Source organism: Drosophila persimilis, unplaced genomic scaffold, assembly GCF_003286085.1.
Source record: "Drosophila persimilis strain 14011-0111.01,24,50 unplaced genomic scaffold, DperRS2 tig00000746-arrow-arrow-pilon, whole genome shotgun sequence".
Lineage (NCBI taxonomy): Eukaryota > Metazoa > Arthropoda > Insecta > Diptera > Drosophilidae > Drosophila > Drosophila persimilis.
In genome coordinates, this window is record NW_020825348.1 from 303,689 (window position 1) to 327,822 (window position 24,134).

The 24,134-nt window shown below is 41.5% G+C and overlaps 1 protein-coding gene across 2 annotated transcripts in view; it reads right to left on the reverse strand.

Annotated features, from left to right (window-relative positions):
• Positions 1 to 533: 533 nt before the first annotated feature.
• Positions 534 to 24,134, reverse strand: part of LOC113566534 (ran-binding protein 16-like) — a 180,625-nt gene continuing 157,024 nt past the window's right edge. The window contains exon 4 of one of the 2 annotated variants that reach the window (XM_026992561.1): positions 534 to 777. In XM_026992561.1, coding sequence (XP_026848362.1) covers positions 728 to 777 — 50 coding nt within the window. In that variant the 3' untranslated portion in view covers positions 534 to 727. Of the gene's footprint in view, positions 778 to 10,369; positions 10,446 to 24,134 lie in introns of those variants that run through there. The other variant, XM_026992562.1, reaches the window with a different exon arrangement.

Sequence of the window (24,134 nt, forward strand, 5' to 3'; positions counted from 1 at the left end):
ACTCGGCGGGAAATACCAATAGTGAGATATCGGATAAGAAACATCGATAATAGAGTAAGTGCACTTTGTAAATGGCGATTGCGAGAGACGGACGCGCAGCTAATAAAAAAGAGTTACATCAAATCGCCGGGCTTGTGTTTTTATACCTATACAGTTCACTCACGCACCGATATTGGTCACTACAATTCCCGGGTTAGACGGCCTACATATGTTAGAATCAGTTACGTTTCCACCCTCGTTTCAACCTGTCGCGTCGTGCACATATTCATACACAATTATCATAAATACGAAAATACACTGAATCATTTTCTTTTCTTGGAGCAACAACAACTTGAATCTTTTCTTTTGGATATTTTCCCACTCGTCGCTGGTTACCAGCTCCGGTGATCCGCCCTCCTACAAACAATAATTAAAGAACTTTTGGAACTAAATAGTGTGAATATTTTTTTTATATTTAGAGTAAAAAAATTGTTAAAAGTACAATAGTTTTTATATATATATACATTTTACTACATACAAATGTATTTATTATCATAGAAAAATTATTATGTTTATGGTAATTATTCGGACCACTTAATTGAACTTTGATGTACATATATAAACCTTTCTTATAAAGCTATCATTCGTAACAAGTTCAATAATATCTGAGTCAGATTTAAAGTTACAAAAAATTGTGTATGTCTAACAGTAGGGCTTTATTTCTGAAACAATTTTAGTAAACGAACATCTAAACTGATATTGAGTAGTTTGTTTCTGTGTAGGCCTGATAGGAATTTTCTGTAAAAGATAAAAAATGTATAGCATTAGTAAATATGTGTGTTGTAGATGTTCAAATTGCTTTTATTCATGTAACAAATACAAAACAATAGTCTTAAAATTATGTAAAGTTATGAAAAGTATTTGTTTTTGGCAGACAATACGCCTTTGACTTAAACTCATAATTATCAAAGCCATGCAATTTTTTGCTGCTTAATTCTTAATTCTTAAGTCTTATGACCTGCCAAGACGATCATCTAGTGGTCCACAGAATGAGGCTATCAATATTAAAAGTTGATGAAATCTATTTATTTATTTATTTATTTATTTATTAAATTAACAAATTATCTGTTAATAATGGTACTTAGTTACTAAAGGCGGAAAAAGAGAAGTTAAAAGTTAGCTAAATTTAAGTGACTATAAATATTGCATGCAATTAGTTTAAGAGACAGTTCAGGGGATAGGGTTTGGCAGAGGGAGTTATAATTATGGCATAAAACCCTAAAAGGTTCATGATCAGCATAATTAGACCTACTTATGGGTAGACGGATAGGCCTAAAAGTACGGGTAGGTCTAGATGGAACGGCCAAGTCAATCTGACCCAAGAGAGTTTGGGAGTCAACAGTCCCGAGAAGGAGCTTGTGCACGAACATTACGCCATTGCATATTCTGCGATGGTGCAACGACGGCAGGTCAATAAGATTTAGCCTAGACCGGTAGGGTGGCAAGATTCTACCCGAGTCCCAGTTAAAGTTCCGAAGGGCAAAAAATAAAAATTGCTTTTGCACGGATTCAATAACAACCTGCTGCTCTTTATACTGCGGGCTCCACACACAAGAACAATATAGGACGTACTAACGAGATGTACAGTTGTTTCGTAACGTACGGGTCGTCAAACTCCTTGGACCAACGCTTGATGAACGCTAAAACACCCTTAGCTTTATTTACAGTTGCAGCTATATGGGTGTTAAAACACATCTTATGATCAAAAAGGACTCCGAGGTCATTTGAACTCGAAATTCGCTCAAGGAAATGATTTCCTAGAACATATGGGACAAAATAAGGAGCGCGACGGTAAAATGTCATAAGTTTGCATTTGGAAAGGTTCAGAAAAAGAAGATTAGTTGAACACCACAATAGTAGTTCACTTAGATCAAGTTGAAGGCGTGTGTGCAAATACCAATCAGAGTAAGAAAGACAGATTTTGACATCATCAGCATACATTAGTGTAGTAGAGTATGTTATAACTTGAGGAAGGTCATTCACAAATAAAATGAACAGAAGCGGGCCCAGATGACTTCCCTGTGGCACACCTGAAGTAACATTTACAGTATTTGACAACACGTTAGAAAACAAAACACGTTGAGTACGGTTAGAGAGATAGGACAAAATCCAATCTAGAAGATTCGTTGGGAACCCTAATAAAGAGAGCTTGTGAATAAGCAGAGCATGGTTCACAGAATCGAATGCCTTGCTGAAGTCCGTAAAAACTACATCCGTCTGCAAACCAATTTGAAAACCACGGTGGATTAGGTTAGAAAACTCAAGAAGGTTAGTCGATGTTGAACGATGTCTGAAAAAACCGTGTTGCGACGGAGATATCAAGCTGCAACAAAGATGTTGCAGTTGCCGGGTGACCAGGAGCTCAAGAAGCTTCGGGATGGCGGAAAGCTTTGCGATACCACGATAGTTTTCAATGTTTGATCTTGAACCTTTTTTGTGAAGCGGAATGATGTAGGACTCATTCCAAATTACTGGGAGACAAGGCTGTTCCAAGGAGAGGTTGAAGAGAAAGGTCAAGGCTTTGCAAAGGGACTGGGCACAGTGTTTTAAAATCCAACTTGGTACCTTATCTGGACCCGCAGAAAACGATATGTCCATAGATGACAAACCTTCCAGAACAACGTGTTAATGTGTGTGTGTGTGTAGGAAGCTGGGTTGCATACGGTACATAAACCGTCTACAGTTTGGACGTCGCAACTAGAACTTGAACCAGTTGGACTGCGGAGTGGGTATCCTACGGTGCGCAAGGGAGGGTCTGAAGACACGGCGGCAGCCTCTGATGATTGCGATGGAAGATGAGTGACAGGCAGTTATGGTACTGTTTCTGATACTGATTTTATTGACAAAAATGATTCTTATTTATAGGTAATAAAAGGTACAAAAGTGCTGAGTCTGTAAAATATATGTTTTGTGTATTATGGATAATTTTAGTGTCTGGTGGGCAATTGCGACATTTTATTGGTCAGCAACTGCCTCCGCTGTCTTCGCACTCTGCGGAGAGAGTGCATTGTCAGCAGAACTCACTGCAGTGGCGGAGAGAGTGCATTGTCAGCAGAACTCACTGCAGTGGCTAGTGTGTTGTCAGCAGAACTCACTGCAGTGGCTAGTGTGTTGTCGTGAGGTATTATATTGCATGTTAAATGGAACACTGTGTCGCGGTGTCACTGTGTTATGCCGACGGGTCTTATAAGCTATTACTTAAGCATACTTCTGCAACTGAACATTCTCCCGGCCGTTGAAACTGTGTTCAACCATCGTTCAAGTCGACGGTAAACCGGCGTGCAAGGGGTATAGGGGGTGATGACATGGCTGGATCGGGATTTGATGGCCTTGGTTTCCATAGTTGATACTTCTTCCGGAAAATGAAGGCAATGATCAGTAGAATTGATATTGCTAGGGCTGCATAAGCAACGAGTTGATGGTGCTGCACGGTGGTGAGATGGTGTGGCAGCTCGTGCTGATTGATGGCTGATAGTTGCTGGCGTAGATCACCAAGCTCTTGAAGGAAGTCTGATGTCTGGTTCTTCAGTTGCCACATTGGTGGCGAGGGTGATGTCTCCGGTGGGTTCACGTCACCAAATCGAGTGTAAGTCGATTTTACTTCGCTGATTGTGGTGCTGAAGGTACTGATGCTTACTTTAGGATTGCGAGCAGTGCAACCAGGGGCCATGGAGAGTAGCCCAGTTCCTTCCAGTGTTATGGTTGACGGAACTCCGTTGCATACTGCTTGAAGTTTAGTTGTAGAATGCGTTGCGAAGATCCATTTATTTGGATGCTGAGTTTTTAGCCACACCGTGTCAGCCTTTGTGTGTGTTACCTGACACAGTGTTTCTGTTTTATTGTTAAACAGTTGAAACTCACAGCGATTGTCCACATTGAAGATCGTCTGGTGGTCAAAGCAGATGAACTCCTCGTTGTGTACTTTAAGACAACGTCGGAATTCCTCTTGGGTAGTGCCCATGAACTGGTCTCGGTGGATGTTAACTGTTACTATGGTGGTCCTGAGGTCAAATAGACTCCAGCTTGTTGAATCCCAAAACGGAATTGGGATGATGCTGAAGACTTCGAGCTGAGCTGTTGAGACCAGCGGTAGCGTCAGCTTGAAGATGACGTGCTTTGCAGTAGGGGTTCCTTCGGCTCGCATGATTCTGTATAGTTGAATCACCTCCTTCGTTGTGACCGGCAGCATTTGATCTTGTGGCAAATGATCCCGTATCTGGTCTAGTTGGTCTATTAGTTGCTCGGGCGACACCAGAGTGGGGCTTATTCTCCGATGATGAATACCGATTGGGACATCAGATATGTCGGACTGCATTCGTTGGAGAGTTGTTGTGAGCAGCGTTAATTGTGCTATTAGTCCTAAGTACGCTTGAGTCAGATGATCGCTGTGATACGACCCTCTTTCTCGGTTGATAGTAGCCAAATGCTGTTCCAAAGTTTTTAGGCGATTATCAGTTGTTAATTTGTCCTTTCTGACTACGTTTATTGTCGCGTCGACAATTGATGTTTGGTTTTGGAGCAGATGTAGTAGAAAGTCTTCATTGGTTTTCACTTTCTCAATCACTTGAGTCATCTCTTCTGCGTATTTTGCGTCGAGAACACCAAACAGGCTGCTTGCTACATTTCCTATGATGTCCAGCGGCGATCTGCGTTTTCGAGAGTTTTTCATTAAAACGCTTCCTGCTTGTAGCTCGTTATACACATGTTGAAAGTGTTGAACTATGGAGTTGCATGCCGGAACATTTTTTAGTTCAGGGCACATGTATCGTAACTCTGAAATTCCGGCAGACATTAGTTGCATATCCTTCCAATATGGGTCCAAGTCATAGTATACGATTATGGTCCACTCAGACGTTGCTATTCTTGATGTTCCAAGTTTTTCATAAAATATTCCAGGCTTGTTTGCGAATTGTGTCACATTTATTGACTGTGACAATGCTAATGGAAGCATGAGCAACAGCACCACTAACGTTGATGTTAGTGTAGGTGACAATTTTGTTGTTCGCTGTGTGGGTGGCTCATCAATCTCCGTGGTGTCACTGATCACGTCGGGGTCACCAAATGTTAATGTGTGTGTGTGTGTAGGAAGCTGGGTTGCATACGGTACATAAACCGTCTACAGTTTGGTCGTCGCAACTAGAACTTGAACCAGTTGGACTGCGGAGTGGGTATCCTACGGTGCGCAAGGGAGGGTCTGAAGACACGGCGACAGCCTCTGATGATTGCGATGGAAGATGAGTGACAGGCAATTATGGTACTGTTTCTGATACTGATTTTATTGACAAAAATGATTCTTATTTATAGGTAATAAAAGGTACAAAAGTGCTGAGTCTGTAAAATATATGTTTTGTGTATTATGGATAATTTTAGTGTCTGGTGGGCAATTGCGACATTTTATTGGTCAGCAACTGCCTCCGCTGTCTTCGCACTCTGCGGAGAGAGTGCATTGTCAGCAGAACTCACTGCAGTGGCGGAGAGAGTGCATTGTCAGCAGAACTCACTGCAGTGGCTAGTGTGTTGTCAGCAGAACTCACTGCAGTGGCTAGTGTGTTGTCGTGAGGTATTATATTACATGTTAAATGAAACACTGTGTCGCGGTGTCACTGTGTTATGCCGACGGGTCTTATAAGCTATTACTTAAGCATACTTCTGCAACTGAACACAACGCTTTCCTCGAAAAAGGGCAGAAAAATGCTGTTAGCTTGAGGTAGCTGGTACGGATACGGAGTGGATGCGTTGTAAATTTGAGACGAGTACGTTGTTTTGAAAAAGGTAGCGAATAAATTTGCAATACCATCAGCAGAAGCTTCTGTTTTGTTATGGTAATGAAGGGACGGAGGAAAAGCATTTTTTAGGATCACTACGAAAGTTACTACTTCATTGTGAAAGGTAATGATTATAACACTGACTATCAACGGCAAGGAACAGAGAGCGAGCGGAGGAGTATAGAGCTAAGGCCGACGTGGAGCCCGACTTCTGGTACTTTTTATAGAGCCGGGATTTATTGTTTTTTAAGTATGAAAAATACTTAGAGAACCAGGGAGGCTTGGACGATACGGGTACAGTGATATCTGGAACAAATGTATTTAGGGAGGAGTAAATAGAGCTATAAAACGAGCTAACAGTTGCATCTATGTTCGGTAATGAATAAAGAAACGACCAATCAACACGAGAGATGTAGATCTAAATCGATAAAGTTTGTTTTGCGAAAACACTTTATGTGACAAGGAGCCTTGGAACTGTCAGCACCTCCAGATTGTGTACACTCCAGGGATATCGACAAAGTTGGATGGTAAGGATCTTCAGGGAGTGATATTGGGCTTGCTCTAGATACCGTAGCAAGAGAAGCATCGTTAACAAAAACGAGGTCAAGAAGTCTGTCCCTAATGTTTTTAACGGCATTAATTTGGACAAAGGAAATATCCGTTAGCCCATTGATAAAGTCATTATGGCAATTGGGAAACAACAGGTTAGCGTCATCACAAGGCAGCTAAGAAAGAAATGGGAGGTTAAAGTCCCCCATGACAATAAATTCGATCATTGCACCCTAATGCAGATACGACAGTATTAATTGCTGAGAGGTGGTGTAAGTAAGTAAGTAAGTAAATAAAGCCACCGTTGGCGGATTTACAGATAACGGCGAGCCATGAGGCAGGTGGGTACCAATCGGATTAGGTTGCAAGAGATTGGTATCATTATGCGGAATTTTCCGTCTAGGCGATTCGCTCAAGAGTTTGAGCCCAAGAAACTGTGATTCAAGGGCAAGAAAATTTCTCGTTGAGAGCCAAAAATTGTTTTCGGACATCCAGAAACCCAGTTCGATTCTGTCTCATAAATGTGCGCATTTCGGCCTCAATCTCCCGACAAGCCAGACATGACCAAGACAGGCCCATGCGTTTCGAGATCAGATCATTCAGCTGGCCAAAATTTCCGCCACCAGCACATTTTATGTGGGCAAAATTGTCGCACAGCCAGCAGCCTGCACGAGTCCGATGCGTTACGTTGCGAATATTGAATTTATATTAAACACTTGTTTACAAACAAAACACTGGTGATTAACACAAAGTAGAATCAAATTAAAGAGATGCGATGATATATCACAACAAAGTCACAACCGGCTTAAGAAAGAGCTAGAAGCGAATCTATGGAATGGTTTTTGGACGTTAGGAAAAAAAATGATTCGTAAAGAAATATCTTAAAATTCATGATGCTGTATGCATTTCAACTAAGCAAATAAAAAACATTTTCTTTGAATATTTGGTTTATCAACGCAATGGATGCCATGATTTCTTCCACTCCACTATGGTCCAGAATTTGTTTTTTTTTGGCATAAAGTCGAAATTTTGATTTGAATGGATTAGTTTTTTCTTACAAATTCTCAAAGTAAACTCATCATAGATGTTAAAAATTAAAAAAATTATTATTAAGCTTCCCTAAAGCTTATTTCGAGCTTTTGAAAGTGAGCAATCGATCAGCTTATTGTGATACAAAAATTGGCGCCAAATTACTTGTTTACATTTTTAAGTGACGCTCGAGTAGATTTGCTCAAAAAAATGAAAAATGAAGATAAAGGTATGTAGTATCTGATGTGTATTCCTAAGATTCAAGTTTTGTTTAATGTCCAATTTATGTGTATTTTTGTAGAAAATTTAGCTGCGTCCCCTGTGTTTCGTAGAATATAGCTAATGAACTTTGTTCTGCTGAGAAAAACTAACTACGTGAGCTTGTACCTACAAATGTTGTAATTGACTGGAAAGTAACATGTTTGGCCCGTTTTGGCACCTTTTCTTTAAATTTGTTAATATTCAGGAAAGTTCGAGTTTTTTCAACCACATTTGGCGAAACAGCAATCGACAAAAAAGTCTTTCTCACATTGGATTATCAGTAAAATCAATAACAACCATTTGGAAAATAAAAAAAAAGAGAAATACATTTTTAAAAATTTAATTTATATTAGTTTTAATTTTAATTAATTTTTAATTTAATTTTAATTTAATTTTATTAATTTAAAAAAAAAACGTTCCCCGTTGTGAGTTGCTGCGGCAAACGCAACTCTACATTTATACCCGATACTAAGTCAGTATGGCTCTCCTCCGGCATTCGCCGCTAGTATTAAACGACACGACAAAGAGTGCGTGCGAGAGAGACAAAAAAATAGGGTGAGCGTTTCGTCGGGCGCTGCGTAGCCTCTGCAAATTTATTTGCTCCTTTTGGCTATACAAATGATCCGATCTGATCCAGATTCAGCGATGTGATAGATATGGTCATTCTCTATGGCTGTGCGTTTTTAGTTTTGTCGAATCTTCAATATTGTGGATGCCACAGATTTTCATCCTTTGTGGGGGCGGAAGGGGTGGTGCGATACTTTGAAGTATACGTTTTATAGTGAGATCTAACAGGAGTGTGGATACCAAATTTGGTTACTCTAGCCTTAATAGTCTCTGAAATTTGTGGATGCCCCAGATTTTCGTCCTTTGCGGGGGGAAGGGGGTGTGGCGAAATTTTTGAAGAAACTTGTCAAGGTCTTATATCACAGGAGTGTGGATACCAAATTTGGTTGATCTAGCTCTTTTAGTCTCTGAGATCTTGGAACTCACATTTTGCAATAGGCAAAGCCGACCATGAAACCTGTGTGTTAGAGAAAGAGACAGAGCGATAAAAAATGAAATTGTTTTCTTGATTCTGGCTATAATAATTATACGATCTGGTTCAGATTTTGCACTCCAGAAGATATAGTCATCCTCTACGATTCTGTGTTTTTCTCGTATCTTTAAAATGGTGGATGCCACAGATTTTCGCCCTTTGTGGGAGTGGAAGTGGGCGGGGCGAAGCTTTGAAATATACTTATAACAGTGACATAACACAGAAGTCCGGATATAAAATGGCGCTCTAGCTCCTATAGTCTTTGAGCACTAGGCGCCTATAGGGGCGGACAGACGGACAGACAGACAGGGTTCAATCGACTCGGCTATTGATGCTGATCAAGAATATGTATACTTTATGGGGTTGGAAACGATTCCTTCTGGACGTTACACACATCCACTTTTCACTCATTTTGAGTATCGTGTATAGTAATTTTGAATCCTCCATTAAAAGAACCCTTCTGAAGTGCAACAAAATGATGGAACGACTTCTAAAATAACAATTATTGGTGATGAAAATTGTAAGACACCAAAGATAATGGGACGTCCAGCATTACATTATAGAAATGTAGGGACAAGATTAAAAAGAAAACTGGCACCTGATTCTGCAAATGATAATAATAATTGCACGAAGAAGAAGATTCATCATGAATGTATGACCTCGCTGCGGCAGTTTCTGCTCAGAAAGAACGCAGGACCGACGTGGCTTTTGTTCTGACAAAAACGATTAGAACACCTGAATACCCGACTGAATCGAGAAACCATCTTCAATTGCAAAAGACCATTCCACTTACACCAGATAAAGCTTTAGCTTACCTCCTGGAAAATTCACTCAACAAGCAGCAGTATACAAACACTAGGCTTTTAAATAAAAGTCATAACTGCGACATTTATCCTAGCTATAATCAAGTAATGGAAGCTAAATTGCTAATGCTCGAGTGCCAGTACAAAATCTTTTCGATCATACAGCACATCGTATAATTAAATTTCAATCCGATGGTTTCAAGCAGTTCCCAGATGCTTCTGAAATCAAATTAATTTTGTAGCTATGGATTTGATGGTTCAACGGGTCATAGTATTACAAGCAGAATTTTTTAACTGAAATATCTGATAGTCAATATTAAGATAATTCTTTATTTGTAACTTCTGATATACCCATAAAAATTACAGACACCTTTCATCGGAACACCCGGACAAATAGAACACCGCAGATTTAGAAGACGGAATAAAATGTAAAAAAAATACAGATTATCACATTCAAGGAAAAATAGTCCGGTAAATACTATGAAAAGGAAAGGAAAAACAAGAAAAAGCATGTTTCCAAAGAAGTATTAAGTCTTCTGGAGTTGCCGTCTACAGAAAACAAAGATTCATGTGAATACGAAAACGACTCGCAATCTGATTCTGATATGTACGAAATATAACTAGAAGAAGAAGAAATTAAAATTAAAAACACAAATTAATGTATAATAAATTTCCATAGATAAAAAATAAATATAACAAACTTTAAATAAAATATTAAATATAATGATTTAACAACAAAATGTAATAAATTTGACGTATGTAATTTAATTTTCCGACTTTATGAAAAAAATACGATTTCTGGAGGGTGGTGAGGGGAGGTGTGCTGCAAGTACAAGTACAAGTATACAAGTATATGTACAAAATTTGAAAGCGCTAGCGTTAATTTGGAGCTCTGTGCTAAAAAAAACTGAGTTGCTGGCTATAGCATGCTGGGGAAGGGGGGTGATGGCGTGGTCGAATCTAAAAAAAAAACGAAAAATGATAAAAATACTCAAAATAATTGTGAAAAGTTTCAAGGCTCTAGCTTTACAACTAGACTTTATGACAAAAAAACGACTTCTGGATCATAGTGCAGTGGAAGACAAAGCTCTTGTTTGACTGGCAATTATTATTATTTATTGTGGCACGGAGACTGGCAGTCGTAGTCAGAGTATTTTGTGTGAACTGTCCAGAATTTTGATTGGATTTGTATTTTCCTCATACTGGGGTGGGCAGTGTGGTGCCACAGTACTGTCATTGATGTAATTAAGTATATTTATTGATTATGTTTAGTTAACAATTACTCAGAAGCGTTAGCTAGCTGAGTAATATTAAACGTTAGGGTTATAATTGTTATCGAACTCGGTAGAGAGAGAATTAATTGATCAAGGGCGAGCGATACGCTGCGCTTTATTTAAATTCAAACTTAAGACTGATCATTAATAAAATTAAAAGCTATGATTGCAGACGGCTTCGCGGACAGTGCTGCCGCGGCGCTGCCGTCACTGCAGAATCGTCGCCGCCGTTCCAAGAGCTCCAACGTCGCTGGCAACTGTTCGGCACCCGTGGGAACTGCTGGCCTTCGCCTTTTGGGTGGTGTTGAATTGCTGCAGCTGCTGCCAACATTGTTGCGACACATCCGTCGCACCTGTGACTCTGATCGTAGACCTCGCTAATATGCTAGATCAGCACACGTCCAGTGTCGGTTGTTAACTACTCCCCCTCTCAAGATCGACCGCCCTCGGTCCCGTCATAGTTCTGGACTATTTCGGAGACTTGTAGAGCGTTGCGACGTCTTCTTGCGAAGTAGTATGCTCCCGAGCCCAAGGCGCATACCACTACTACTAGGCCGAGTGATATCGTTGAGGTGGTAGCTGTCTCTGACTTCATTGATAAAGTTCAGATTCTCTGCGCTCAGCCGGTGAATAGGGTAGGCTAAGTGTTGTGTCGTGGCCGCTGATGTTTAGACGGTGGGGGTTCGATTCCGAATGCTGTTTCGGTTTAGGAATCGAGCGTTGTCGACGGTGGCAAATGAACGGAATGTGATGAGGTTTGTTCCATGGACCCTTATGGGAGCACAGTCGTCAAACACACAGTGACAGGGTCGAGGTGGCTTGGTTGCGTCTGACAGTGAGCGATGTCCCCTGAATGGAGAGCTGGCGCACTGGTAACGTTCTCTGACCCCTTGCAGTATGGGGTACTTGTCATAACGCCCACGGGCGTTAAGACACTAAATTTTGTGTCATAAGGCCCTCGGGTCTTAACACCCCTGGGCATTATGACATGCACCCTGCAGAATGTGGCTGTCGCTGTTTGGGTGCAATTCGTCGCGGCCATGACCTTCCCGTTGCATTCGGCTACCAGGTTGTCTTGTAGCTGGAGTACCAGCCCGTTGTGCGCGACTGGGTAGATGGTGATTTTCCTGATAGCATGCTTACAATGGGGAATCGGATTCTACAATTTATGATGTTTTCTTTACGATCCATCTTAATATTAGACACTTTCATTAAGTCTGTAGTAGAGGTCCCTGTATCTTGATCAGTGAGAATTGATTCGATATTAGTGTGGTCTATAATCTCTGGATAAATTACGTTAACCTTTTCAAGAGTTAAGGTGAGCATGAGAGCCCCCAATTCGGTTATTAGCATTCTATTGCGCGTAGTGAGAGTCTCGAACAGGTGACCCGTGTCCACCTGCTGGTCTTTTGCGGTCTTCAGTATTTTATTTACTGTGTCCGTGAGCTGGCTAATTTTTTCTTGCGTCCTGGTGTTAATGTTGATTAGTCTATTTTTTGCAGTGACTAGCTGCGTCTGTATTCGTTCTATATTCCTAAGGTCGTTTGCGTCTGGCGTACCCGCTACAGCCTTAAGAGCTTTCCCCAGGAAGTCAAGGCTTCTTACCCTTCTATGGTGAATGTCGAGGGCAGTTGGCATGTCTTGTACGTGTCCCGTGTCTATCTCCAACAACTTCCTCATGTGGGATTGTGGAAACAAGACTGTCAACTTCATTGTCTCGTCGGTCATGGATCTGTAGTCGGTGAGGTTAGTCGAGTGTCGTAAGTACCCTTACTGTCCATGATGGGAATATAGTTCGAGGGCGTGTAGTCCGTTACCCGTGCCGTCGTCGTGGTCAAGAGTGAAAGTGTCAGTATTATAGGCCTAAAATGTTATAAGGAAGAAGGGATTAAAATTAGACATTACCGACAGAGATTGTCCTTGTGGACCACCCTCCCCTTGATGAGGACCGTTGTCCCCAAGTCCGCTTCAACCGTTCTTTCATCACAAAGGGGCGAAAGTTTGTTTCCTAGCCTGCGGCTGGTTCTTACTAGGACTCCTTCGCTTACTTCGAATACCCTGTTCTGTCGGTTTTTATTTATTCTGGCATTTTGCTCGACCTGGGCTTCTTCTATCTTTTTTATAATGCCCTGGATGCATTCCGGCGAAGCAGGGGTTACGACATCCTTGGGCCTTTGCTCAGTTACCGAATGAATGGAGCTGTTATATTCGACAGGCTCATTATCGCAATAGACTTGCGTTGTCGTATCAGTAGAGAGGGTCGTAGGTCCTCTATTGTCCTGGATGCAATGGATTGCACCATTGCGAACTTGGATAGTTTGTCTATGCTGGTGAGGAAGAATTTTTTGTCTGTGTGTGACTCTCCGGCCTGTGAGGGAATCGGCGTTTGGCCGAGCTTTTGGTTTTTTGGGTGCCTATCGTACTTTGCTCTTTCGCAAACTTTACAATTTAGGACCACCTCGTTGGATAATGTAGACATTTTGGGGAAATAATATTCTGTCATTATTTGTTTGACATTTTCCTGCGCTGCCCTGCGCTGCCCTGTGGGCTCTGTTATGCTCTTTGGTGATTATTTCTCTTCTGTCACTAGCGTTGAATACGTCAGCCACGAGGATCTTGCAGTGCCAGAATTTTGTGGCTGGGAAGGCTTTTATCACCCCGTGTTGGGTTTTGACCAGTGCTGGCAGGCTGCAGTGAATTGCATTTATTACGCCTCGATTGATGACAGACTTGACTGTCTCCACTAAGGTTTCTTTGTCGGTGGAAGGTTACGGAAGCAATTCAACGGTTTGTCAGTCGTGTCGATTGTGTAGGTCAGGGACAACTCACTGTGGATCGTGGCCGCATCGGACTCCGGCTACTGGTGGTTGTTTTGTGGGGCGTCAACGTTTTGGCGCGATAGAGCATCGGCCACGTGGTTTTCTTTGCCTGGTTTGTAAAAGAGCTTGGCCCCTGTTTTGTCTTTCCAGCGTATGATTTTGGCATTTGGGTTGCTGTCAGATACTGAGAACGTGAGCGGCTGATGGTCGGTAAATATGTTAATATTTTTCGCACCGCAAAGGAAATGCCGCAGTGGCTAAGGCTCAGACGATAGCTAGCAGTTCTCGCTCGTTAGGAGCGTAATTTGCTTCTCTATCTTTCAACGATCGAGATATCATTGTTATTGGGCGGCCGTTCTGGAACAGAACGGCTCCGATGCCATAAGCCGAGGCGTCTGTGGTCAGGTTTTAATGGCTTTTGGTGGTCAGGGTACATGAGGGTAACGTCCTCCGAAGCTAGAATGTTTTTTAACTTTTCAAACGCGTTGCGTTGGGCCTCATTAAACTGTACCTGGATCTTTTTTGATCTGACCTTGCTGACGGATCCGTTTTCTCCTTTAAGAATGTCGGAGATTGGTTTCGCGATTGCTGCGAAATCCTTAATAAAACAATGGTAATAGCTGGCTAGACCCATGAATGATCTGACGCTAAGTACCGTTTTAGGCTCAACGTAGTGCTGAATGGCTTTCACCTTTTCAGGGTCCGTTTTTGCGCGGTGTTTAGTTACGATAAAGCCGAGGTACTCGACGCTCTCTTTAAAAAATTGTGACTTTTCGCGGGCCACCCTCATGTTTGCACTATGAAGGTTTTTTAATACCCAACCAACGTGTTTGACGTGATCTGCCTCGTTTTCGGAGAAGACGATGACATCGTCAACGTACACGTAGCACGACTTATCGATTTGTTCCCGTAGAACGTCATCGATCGTGCGCTGGAAAATACCTCCGGCATTTTTTAAACCGAAGGGGAGTCGACAAAATTCGTACTTCCCCCCGCTAAATGAGATTGCCGTTTTCTCACGATCAGATTCTGCCAGAGTGATCTGGTGGTATCCTGATTTGAGATCGAGAGTGGTGAAGTACTTTGCTTTACCTAAGTTTGCCAGTATCATGGTGATGCTCGGCATGGGGTATGTGTCGGAGATGGTTTTTAGATTCAGTTTCCTGAAACCGATTACTAGGCGTTTCCTCCTATTGCCCGTCTCGTCTGTCCCCTTTTGGTCCACTACCCATACCGGATTGTTGTATGGCGATCTGGACTTCCTGATGATGCCATTTCGTAAGAGATCGTTGACCTCTGAAGTTACGAAATCTTGGACACCTTTGGGATATGGGTACAGCTTTGAGTAGACCGCGTTTTCGTCGGTCGTACGGATTGTAGCCACTACGGCTGTGTTATAAGGCAGCGACTCGTTAAAGTCTGCGAAAGCCTTTTGGTAGCGGTCAAGCATTTTTAGGAAATCTGCTTTTACCGCAGTTGGTGCTTGTATATCTTCGTTTTTAGTGTGGTTGACGTTAGTACATTTGAGGTACTGCAGCGCCTCCGAAGTTGCACCTATTTTTATTGTGCCTTCATCAAGACATAATACTGCCCCTACTTGTTTTAGTAGGTCAAGTCCTATGATCCCATCGAATGTAGTCATGGAATCTAATAGGAAGAAGAAGGTGTCGTGACGAAACATGGGTACCTTGCATTTCTGCGTGATGTTGTTTGAGCCATGAATGGAGTGCACGGCGAAAAGGGATTCGACAGGGGTAACGTTCTTTAGCCGTTCGTTTGGTCTGATATAATTTTTGGCCGAACCCGTGTCGATTAGGAAAGACATGTCTATCCCTGCTATTCTGCGCCAAATGAACGGCAGCAGGGACCTTTCCCTAAAAAATTGGCGTTGTCGCTATCTATGTCAAAGTCGTTGCCGTCGTCTATTTCGGCTACCGCTTCCTGTGCTACTTGAGCTTTTTGTAATGGGGATTTTTACCCTGGTGGTTCTGGTTGGACTGGTTCGTGCCTTGGGATTACTAATTCTGACGGCCGTGTTGCCGTTGGTCAGAGCGTCCCCTTTCTTCCACACCCCTAGCATAGCTTGTTGCGAAAGCATATCTTTCGTGGTTTGCCTCCAACTCGGGGGGTGAGCGGAGAACAGTACGTCCGTCAATTTCCGCTTCAGCCCAGAGATGAATACACGGAGTGGGTCGCCTCTGAACTTTTCGCATATGCCCTGTGCCAAGCTAATGTCGTAGGTCATGTGGGCCTTGTTGGTCAAAAAAGTAAGTTTCTTTTCAACCTCATCATAGCTGCAGAATCGGCATTCCGCCTTGATTCAGCGTGTCCATTAATCCGGATTATGAGTATGGCCTGGTAATTTCGGGAGCTTCCGTCATACCCTTTCAAAATTTTGTTTGTGGCATGGGACGCCTGTCTCCATGCTACGTATGTTTTCTGAGTTCCGTGGAACTCAGGGACACACTTCACTGCGTCGAGAGGCTCATCGCAAAGGACCCCGTCGGTTATTTCTACATCCCAATAGACTTTCACCTCGGGTAGCGCGAGGAGTGGGTTTTGTATTTTAGAGTTTACTAATGCTATTTCTTGCTGAAACTCCTGTTTGAGGACGTCCTCCCTCCTAGTGTTCTCTTGCGCCTGCACAGTGAGTGCGCTTTGGACGGCCGTGTCAATTATAGCTCTGAGATGTTCAGCGTCCATATTTGTTTTTTTGGTTTGGTCAGGTACTTGGTCAGGTACTTGTAGCTCAATGAACCCCCAAGCAAACTTTGCTAACGTTCTCGCACCAAGTTCATGTCGTTTCTGTTGTTTAGTCTATATCTGTCCATTCGGTTTTAAGCAGATTTATTGCAATACTACGTCATGAATGGTCACCGAAATGAAAATTTACTAGCTCACTCGCTTTAGTTTTATTTTTACTTTATTTAAAATTGACTTTTTCTCAATATTATCGAAATCCTCACTTTTCAAATCACTTACATGCTTTCTAACTTAGAAATATCCAGCGCAGCAGTCGTGTTAATATTTGAGCGTATAATTGTTTAAGCTTTCACAATAACAAAATTTTTACACTTTTGTTTGGGTTCTTTTTATGTTCGGCGCCAATGATTTAATTACACGACAACACAACGCGTATGAACAGAAGCGTTAGCTAGCTGAGTGATATTAAACGTTAGGGTTACACTCGTTAGTAGCCACCATTGAGAACGCTCTTCACAATAAATAGTATGCACTGGAAGTATTTGTGGAAATATCTGGAGCATTCAATAAAGCGGCCACAGCCACAATAACAAATCGCCTAGAAGCGATTAACATACACCTAGCGATCAACCTTTGGATCAAGAACCTCCTAAGTTGTAGACGGGTGCAATCGGAGTGGGGCACCGCTTCCATGGGAAAAGGGGCTCACAGAGGCACACCTTAGTGTGGAGTCTTGTCGCCCCTCCTGTGGATGGAGGGGTATCTGGCGATCAACAACCTCATCAAGAGATTTTAAAGGATTATTACGGGTGTATGTCCATCGACCCTCAGCCCATTAATGGAACGTACACTCAGGGAGATTCGTGAGTGGGTGGAAGAGGTAGGACTCGGTATCAACGCGGACAAGACGGAGCTCATCCTTTTTACCAAGAGATACAAGGTAACGATAAGCAATCGAAACCCTACTTGGAATCGACCCCCTGGACATTTACGCTCGTCTGACTGCAGGAAAGGCAGTGCAGCATATTACCGCACCAGAAAACATGTTGTCACAAGGATACGGACATAGTTCAAATGGCAGGGATATGACTAGATCTACAGACTACATAACCCCCCAACCTTGTCTCGATATCAAAACTATCTCATCTCTGGTACCCGAAGACTGGAAAATTGGAAGGGACCAAGCTGAGCACCTCAACATATTCACAGACGGCTCCAAGATGGTCGGAAGGGTAGGAGCGGGCCTATACTGCACAGAGCCTGAGATAAGGCAGCATATTCGAGACGGAAGTTTTCGCCCTCAGGAAAGCAGCAGAGGTCGCTTAGCTTATAGAACAAGCACACGATGCGGTCAACCTAATCGTCGACAGCCAAGCGGCGATAAGATTCATGCAGTCGTCCGCGGTCAGCTCCAGAAGTGTCTTGGCGAGCATGGAGGCACTAGACAACCCTAGCAAGGCAAAGTCGAAACTAGGCAGCGGACGTACTAGCTAAGAAAGGTGTCGGGTTGGCAAATGGGAGAACCGAGAACGTGCCTGTCTCTCTTAGAACGCTACAAAGCGATTTAGAGAAGCCGGCCGGCTCACAGACAGAAAGTAGGTGGAGGAGAGTACCACCACCTACAGAACCTCGAAAACCATGTGCAAAACTGCACCTGCCACGGAAGGACTTCAGATTGTTAGTGGGAATACTTACAGGTCACTGTCTGGCTGCGCCACATACAGTGAAGCTAGGAATCACCAAAACCACCAAAAATCATCTCATCTGCGACTGCCCAGATCCTTTCCAATCTTTTCGATTTCTCCGTGAGACAGTTTTTCGAAGTTTATACTTGGGTCTTTACATTTTCCTTTAAGCGGAACACATACACGTACACTCTAAGCAGCTTGAGGTGTGACGAAAATCCTCGATGACATCTAAAAGCTCCGAGCTTCGCGTAGCAGCGGTCCACCCGACCGCAGTCTTCATCTTTGCCAGCTCGAAAGGTTCGAAAAGAGAGTTCTTGGGCCAGTTTTCTTCTTCCTTGTTTAGTCCTTCGAACCAAATTGACTGAACGATTTCGTTGGCGTCACAAAATCTTGAGAAAATCAGCCAGGCTCCGTTTTTCACATTCACAAAAGTTTTCCGATTTATGTTTAAATACACATAAATTGGGGCTCCCGTTTTCACATTCCGCAAGATTTATTCGTTTTTAAATCGAATATATTTTCGTTGACAAAATGAAAAGTATACAACGAAACGAACCTTAATTGCAAAAGGAAAAATAGATGACTTATTGCTGCATTAACATAAACTTAACACCTATATCAGGGTACTTTAACTTTTGCTTTCTTTATAAATAATTGTATTTTAAACCAATCTCAAATTTGGCTCTGAAAAATTTGGCCAGGGAAATAAAAATTTTCGTTTTGGTGCAAACAGAAAAAATATGTGAAAGCTGGAGAACCTTAAAACGAAACGTTTTCGCGGCATATATCAAGCCTTGGGAGTGTTTTGGTCTTAAGCGACGGTACTTTGGACTTGGAAGTCAACAATGATATTTTTAAACCTTCTGCAGTTCTGCTACCTATATAGACGCACGATCTATATGGTGCGTCAGCAAAAGCATGTATTTGAACCGGTGACATCGGATCGAAATACACAAGCCGAGATTTTGATATGTCTTCCAATTGAGACAGTGAAAATTTCAACCTATTCCATGCTGTTTCCAAATGTAGCGGAATCGACTCATTCCAATCTAGTTTTTTAAGCCAAAGGTGCTGAAATAGGATCTTGGCTTATATAAGAATAGGACTAGGCTAGCCAAGGGGGTCAAAAAATTTTGATTTCACCGAAAGTATGTTCCGTTTTGTCGCTCAGCGAACCATAACTGAATTGTCAATTTTGAAGTTAAATGCAGCGTCATTAGGTAACCATAAGATTCCTAACGGCTTTGTTGACTCTGTATCCGAGATTGTCATGAGTTTGGCTGTGTTCTCAGATGCGGTGATCTCGGGTAAGTTTGAAAACCACTAGCTCAACTCAAACGCTGCGGTCTGAAAAATTTGAGACACTTCCGACTTAATTGCCCTTAGCTTCTGTACGCATGCAGTACCAATCAACAAGTTATCAAAGTAAAAGTCGGACCCAATAACGTTAGCAGCTTTAGGGAATGAGAGCTTCACAGACTCACTCAATCTTTTCAAACACCGGATAGCCAAGAATGGGGCTGGTCCAGTCAGATAGGTTACAGCGTTAAACTAGTATAATCTCAAGGATTCAGGAAGGTATCTTCTCCACACTAAGAGCTGAAAGTGCCGATAAGCTTCATTCAAACCTCTCGAGACAGAAACGGAGCAGTGTCGAGGATAGTTCCTCTTGAATGGTAGGTACCGATCATTAGAAAATCATTTAAGGCCACCTGTGAGGGCGTCTTGGACGGAGCATCGAACACGACACGAAGCTTTTTAGACGTACTTTGGGGCCTCAGGGATGATGAGGGATGACGTAGTGTGAAGTAGAAGGAATCGTATTGTCAGTAGGAGACGTGTGACCTAAGGAGAGGTTCTCTTCCATGAATTCCAAGTACATTTTCTTCAACTAAGGGTCACGATACATTTAGCAACCTCAAAGGAGATGCCTAAACAACTTGGATCTCATTTAAGCGGCGGCCTTACTTCGAACCGACCTGATGACCTGATTCGTCTTACGATAGTGTTCTTCACATAACTTGTTCTCAGGTGTGGCAATTTTCATAGTAGATGGCATTTCTTCCAGTGACCTAAACTTTTTCAAGGTCCTATCGATAGATACTAGCAGCTCTTCGCTGCAACTCAAAATATTTTAAATTTGGGGAGCAGAACTCTTCGAAACATATTTTCCCGGAACAACCAAGCCAAGAAGGGTTTTCTGAAGAGTTAGAAAGTCAGGACCTTGCTTAATTTGACCAACAGCTAATAATTCAAAGAGTGAAATTAGTACTGATACCTCTTCTTCCTCGTCGCGACAACTCCTGCAGAAGTCATTGTCAGTCAATTCTGCTAGTGTCCCGTGATGGCTCGAGCAACTGCAGAGCTGTGCTCTGCTGTGTCTATACAGCTCTTCAATCGATATGACCGAATCAATTTCGAGACTTTACAGGAAACGGTTTGCTGCCATCTCCTATTTGCACTTTGCTCGAATAATTTGTGTGTGAGAAGCCTGCCCGTAACCAAAAGCATCGCTACTTGCTCCCTCTCTGATAAGAGGAACTAAGGAAGGATGGAAAATATATTAAAAGCAATTTGTCAAGACCTTAAAAGAAAAGTCTAGAGATTTGCGAGTTGAGTTGTAAATTCAAACTAAATTGTATTCTTAAAATCAGAGCCTTCTATGTGATTTGACAATGAGGTAGGAGGTACAATTTGGTAGTCTGTAATTATCGTTAGACCTACGCAGAGGATACACTTTACTGAGGGTGTCTATTTAAGTACATGCTTACATTAGTGGTATTTTTTTTGTTTTCTCCACTTTTGTTTTGTTGTCGTATTAATGGGTTACAGATCTCTGTTTACACCCGTGCAGTCATAACTTGTCTACTTTATGTGATTTCCTTAGAGGTCGGTTTTGTTACATGAGTGAATGTGTACAATAATATATTTCTGTTTAAACATTCAGCAAGGGGCCGAAAGTGGCGTTGTATTGACGATAATATGTTCATGTTTTGAACATTCTGCAAAGGGCCGAAAGTGGCATTGTTTTGTATTTTGACTCTTGTTAACCTTTTTGTGTACATTTTCGTTATAGCTATAATTACAACTACAGATAATCATTCACGGTCAATTTCAGTGGGTAGGGAAGTGCTATCGTTTGCAGTCTTCGTGCTACTTTAATTCTTCTTATGGCATAGATTATTAATATTATTATTATAATGATTCCGATAATCAAGGCCGCATGTCCAGATACATGATGGAACTTAAGTCCTTTTAAATCATGATGCCCTTCTTTTAACAATTTAAATTCGTCTCTTAACTTCTCCATTTCTTCTGTATGTTTAATTAATGGTACTCTTAATGGATTCCAAACAATTTTTGATATTTTACTTATATTACTTGTAAAAAAGGATGAAATTGGCCAATTGGCCTTTACCTTGACCAATTCTTGTTCATGCTCAAGCGGCATTGGAATTATCCTAAATGAATGAGATGCGTGCCTACCAAACAGGGGAATCTTCACATTCAGAATTAATTTGTGATCAACAAAAATTCATTGCGCTGTTAAGGCTGTTAAGGCTGCAAATTTCCTTCAATTCTTTTCCTGTTCTTTTTCCTGGAAACACCAATGTTTCTAACAAGTTATCTTTTATTTTTGCTATTTCTCCCTTTAGCTGTATAAGTTTTAAAATATTTGGATTTAGTCTACCATGATTAATATCTATCAGTAGATTAATAACTGCTGATTGAATTTTGTCGCACTCTTCAATCAAGGAGCTTAGTTGCTTTGTTACCATAAAGAAATTTATAGATTTTTTGTACACATAAAAACTTTCTTTTAATGCTTCCGTTATGTTTTCTACTCTAGCGCTCATACTTCTAAAGTTTAAATTTATTTTCTCGCTAGTTCTTTTGAGGATATTTACCGTTGACTCTGCTACTGATGTTTTTTTTCTTGATTAAATCATCTAGGTTGTGTAAGTTTTCTAGTAAATTTGTCATATTTCCTTCCAAATTTTCCTAATCTTCGGCCTCCCGAATATTATCCCAAACAATATATGATAAAGTGAGCCCATAAACTCAATGGTGCTCGCATCTTTCTTTTATTCTCCTTAGTCATGAAAAGTTTATTATTTGCCTCCAAGTCTGCAATTTGTCTTTCCGCGTTATCTAATACATTATTGCATTGATCTTCAAAAGTATAAAGTTTACCACACCAAACTCTCATTTTCCCAATTAATTCTTTCCCCTTTTTATCATTTGAAAATACGGGTCCATGTTATAATAAACAATTAAATCCCAGGATGAGGCGACTATTTCAACCTCCCCCATCGGGTCCAAATATATTGAAGTGGAACTGTTCATTTTTTCAATTGACCACTTCGCCTTTCCTCTGGCAACAAGGTTTGCATTTGATACTTGGAAACATAACACAAGCACTAACAATGCTGGCATTAGTCCCAGCTTAGACATTTGAGGTCTACTACGAGTACTTCTGGTCTCTTTTGGAGTCATTCCTGAGTCTTGCTCTTCTGACTCAATTCCAGCTAATGGACAAATTTTAGTTATGGGTCATTTTATCAACCCGTCTTGATGTTTTATAGTTACTACTCTGACTTTATCGTCCTTACCGTTATGTATTTCTTCTATTCTTCCCAAGGGCCATCTAGCTGGGTGACAGGTTTCATCTTTTATTAATACAATCTGACCTGTTTTAATATTCTGTATTCCTATTTTCCATTTATTTCTTTGTTGCAGTGTGTGCAAATAATCTTCTTTCCATTGAATCCAAAATTGTCTTTTCATTTTCTGAATTAATATCCACCTATCCAGATTCCCGATTTGTTCCTCTGAAATTGTTTTAATCGGGCCAAATATTGGCCTTCCAATAATAAAATGACTTGGTGTTAATACATCCAGTTCGTCAATATCATTTGTAGCTGTATACAAAGGGCGTGAATTTAGTACCGCTTCAATTTGACATAATAGAGTTGCCATTTCCTCATAGGTTACATTAATGTCCCCAATTACCCTTTTTAAGTGATATTTCACTGATTTTACCCCAGCTTCCCAAATACCTCCGAAGTGAGGTCCTGCCGGGGGAATAAAATACCACTCGATCTGTTCTCTTTCTAATATTGGAACCACTTTTATGTTGTCTTTGAGGGCTTTTTGCTTTCCCCGCTAATTTGCGCGAAGCTCCCACAAAGTTGGTTGCTCTTTTTGAAAAAAATCTTCTAAGTGCAGCTAGAAATGCATCTGAAGTAAGATCGCTGACTACTTCCTAATGAATAGCCTTTGTCGCCATGCATAAGAATACGGCAATATATCCCTTATACGATTTCTGCCCCCGGTTTTTAGAGCATCGGATATGGTAAGGACCGGCGAAGTCTACACCTGTATTTGTAAACGGGTGCGACATTGTAGCTCTGTGTTTCGGCAGATTTCCCATAATTTGTTCTGCAGTATTCTGTCGATACCTAGCACAGGTGACACAATCTTTAAGTTTTTTCTTTAAGCAATTTCTTAGCCCAAATATCCAAAACTTTCGCTGGATACAGTTTCGCATCAGATTAATTCCACCGTGCAATGTTTCTTTATGTGCATTCTTGATAATTAAAGACGTCAAGTGACACTTATCTAAAATCAAGGGATGTTTAACCTCAAATTCCGCGTTGGAGTTTTGCAATCTACCTCCAACTCGTAACAATCCATCTTTATCTAAGAACGGATTTAAGCTTAATAGTTTATTTTTTGTTTCTATTTCCTTTTTATTAATTAGGCTAGCTACTTCGGAACTGAATTGGATAGCTTGTTGTTGTTATACCCGATACTCAAAATGAGTATTGGGGTATATTAGATTTGTGGTAAAAGTGGATGTGTGTAACGTCCAGAAGGAATCGTTTCCGACCCCATAAAGTATATATATTCTTGATCAGCATCAATAGCCGAGTCGATTGAGCCATGTCTGTCTGTCCGTCTGTCCGTCCGTCCGTGTGTCCGTCTGTCCGTCCCCTTCAGCGCCTAATGCTCAAAGACTATAAGAGCTAGAGCAACGATGTTTTGGATCCAGACTTCTGTGATATGTCACTGCTACAAAAATATTTCAAAACTTTGCCCCGCCCACTTCCGCCCCCACAAAGGGCGAAAATCTGTGGCATCCACAATTTCGACGATACGAGA